The sequence below is a fragment of the Bactrocera tryoni genome, chromosome 4 (genome assembly GCF_016617805.1).
Source record: "Bactrocera tryoni isolate S06 chromosome 4, CSIRO_BtryS06_freeze2, whole genome shotgun sequence".
Taxonomy (NCBI): domain Eukaryota; kingdom Metazoa; phylum Arthropoda; class Insecta; order Diptera; family Tephritidae; genus Bactrocera; species Bactrocera tryoni.
In genome coordinates this window covers 43,703,302-43,706,207 of record NC_052502.1, presented here as the reverse complement: position 1 = coordinate 43,706,207, position 2,906 = coordinate 43,703,302, and the positions used below count along the sequence as shown (strand labels likewise).

The 2,906-nt window shown below is 38.2% G+C and overlaps 1 protein-coding gene across 1 annotated transcript; it reads left to right on the top strand.

Annotated features, from left to right (window-relative positions):
• The first annotated feature begins 861 nt into the window (after positions 1-861).
• Positions 862-1,252, top strand: LOC120774565 (cuticle protein 16.5-like). The gene is made up of 2 exons (XM_040104299.1): positions 862-867; positions 932-1,252. The coding sequence occupies exons 1-2, from the start codon at positions 862-864 to the stop codon at positions 1,250-1,252; spliced, it is 327 nt and encodes a 108-aa protein (XP_039960233.1).
• Positions 1,253-2,906: the final 1,654 nt, after the last annotated feature.

Genomic DNA, 2,906 nt, shown 5'->3' with positions numbered 1-2,906 from the left:
AATAACACGAATAGTTAAAAGTCATTTACCTGATTATTTACCAGCTACATTCGAGATTCATAAACGATTTATTGACAATCGAAGAAATCAAAAATAAAAAAAACACATACATACATATGTACAAGTGTAAATATATACAACTACAATACAAATGTATGCAATGCGTCTGCGCACACATTACGCGCTTTATGCTTGTCATTATTTTGATAGGCGTACTCGCGCCGTCAGCGCTCTGGGCACTCAACAAAAAACTTTTGTAATTTCGTGCATGTATGTGTGTGTATGTGATCGTAAATACATGCGCATTCGCATTGTTTAGCCCTAATCGAGAGCATGTCGGTAAGCACAAGCATTTGATACGTTCGAGGGATTATCAGACCGGTTGGGTTCTTGTGTGGGAGACAAAACATTGTCAAAAAGAATTTTCAATTGTTCGAAATCACAAACGGCACGACACATCCGCGTTCGCTATCCGGAACATTGACGCGAGCAATCACACAGATAGAAGTCTGCAAAAACTCAAATCCGCGACACATGTAGGGAAATAGCTAAGCTCTTACGATATAATCACAAACAACCGATTGAAAAATGAAAAAAAAACAAGAACAGCAATAGCAATATGTCGCGTTGAAATGTACGTTTGAAGCTGATCAACTGCAGTGATAGAAGTTGACAAATAACGAGTGATCAAATACCGGTGCGCAAATGCCTTTTTCTGTAGAATATTCGTCCAACTTTCTGACTTTTCTGCTTTACACTGACGCAGAGAATTATTGTACATTTTCGTATAAATAATTGCCGTTGAGTGATATTTGATATCAGTTAACTCACCACAGTCGATTAACAACAAACTATAACAAAATGAAAGTAAGTTCAACAAAAGCTTTTTATATTTGATTACCATTTGATAACATCACTTTATTATTTGCAGTTTCTCATTTGCTTGGCTCTCCTCTTCGCCGTCGTTCAGGCCAATCCCGGTTTGGTGGCTCCTTTGACTTACTCCGCCGCTGCTGTGCCCGCCTACACCGCCTATGCTGCCGCTCCTTATGCCGCTTACTCCACCTATGCTGCTCCTGCCGTCGCCACCTACTCACATGCCGCTTACGCTGCCCCAGCTGTGGCCACTTACTCCCATGTTGCTGCCCCTGCTGTCTACAGCGCTCCAGTTGCCCGTGTCGCTGCGGTAGCTCCTGTTGCACCAGTCACCTACTCCGCTCCCTTGGTGTCCACTTTGTTGAAGAAGAAGTAAACTGTTGACAAAAAAATTAATAAATGACATATAACCGAAACTAATTTAAATGTTTTACTTATTATAAGAACAAAATTTATTAGAAATTCGATTATATAGGAGTATATTCTCACTATAACATAAAATAAAAGTCTAACTCTGTGTAGAAGTACATAGTTACGACTGCTATAGTTAAACTTGTATTGGTTGATCTTGAATCTGTAATTAATTATTTTCTATTTATCCATTACTAAACTCTACCGGTATGAAATGAGCTCAAAGTATTGCTTCCTACACATTTTCACCACTTTCTGGCATATGCCTGTGGAAATGGTCGTATTTTGAAGCGAACCAATCAAACACATAGTTTTCGACTTCTGCGTAGGAATCTATGTAAGTGCTGCTCACCCAATGCGTGTCCCATCGATAAAAACAAATGGTAATCGAAAGGAGCCAAGTCTGATGAAACACGCGGTTAGCAGCTCCCAGCCAAGTACTTTGCATTGTATCCTGAACCGATATTGCTTTGTGTGCATTCTCGTGTAACAAAATTACTTTGCCGTGCCCTCCGACTCATTCTGGTCGATTTTTGTTCAATGCATAAGTTAACGTTTATCAATTGTTGTTTGTAGTGTTTAGTATTAGGAGTCTCACCAGATTTTAGAAACCTATGATATACCACACCCTTCTGATGCCACCAAACACTGAGCATTGTCTTCTTACCGAATCGATCTGTTTTTGCAATCGTTGTAGGTAGTTGTTCCGGATTAACCTATGATTTTCTCTGTTCCGGATTCTTAAATCAATCCATTTTTCTATCCCCAATGACAATTCGATGCAAAACTGATTTTCATTTCATCACGTAAAATGCAAAATAACCTAACAACATTTTCGGAAATTTACAGGGGAATGAATGAGTTTAAATATTGGTTAAAACTGGCTTAAATCTGATAGCAGAACCTTAAAATGTTGGACACATGTACTTATATGTACTATATGTAATTTGAAGTAGTGGATCGTTATTTTGCATTTTAGGTGACGAACTTTTTGATGCTTTTCCACGCTCTTCATTTCTCAAAATCAATATCTCTTCACCGTTGAAACCATCTTTTACATATCACTTCTGATAAAGCATGATCACCATATGGCTCGACCAGCATTCGATGCTACTCTGCAGCACTTTTCTTTAAACGAAAAGAAAAAATTAATGATTTTCGGAAATCAGCACCTTTTGGTACACAAATTTGACGTTTTCAACACAATGAAAAAATATGATATAGGTTGTTCAATGACTGTAAGGTTTTTACATATGTTTGACAGATGTCATGCCAACCCAACAGAAAAAAATAAGGTTTCGTCCATCTCTCGAAAGAGGGACGCTTCCTGCAAATCCCTAGCAATTGTGAACCGAATCTGACTGTTCCTTCCTGCTTCATTTGGAAAGTCCTAAATACACCCTGAACAGATCTAGTCCCTCAGTTTTTAAGATATCGTTTGGAAATTCCTTTTCAAGAATATAGCTGTCATACAAACTGTGTGATCGAAATCAAATGCTTGCATGGGAAACTTCTTCATTTGACGATATATCTTCCCGAAATTTGACATGGATTACTGCTTAAGGAAATAATATAATCTGCGAGAAAATTATTCAGATCGGATGACTACAGCATATAGC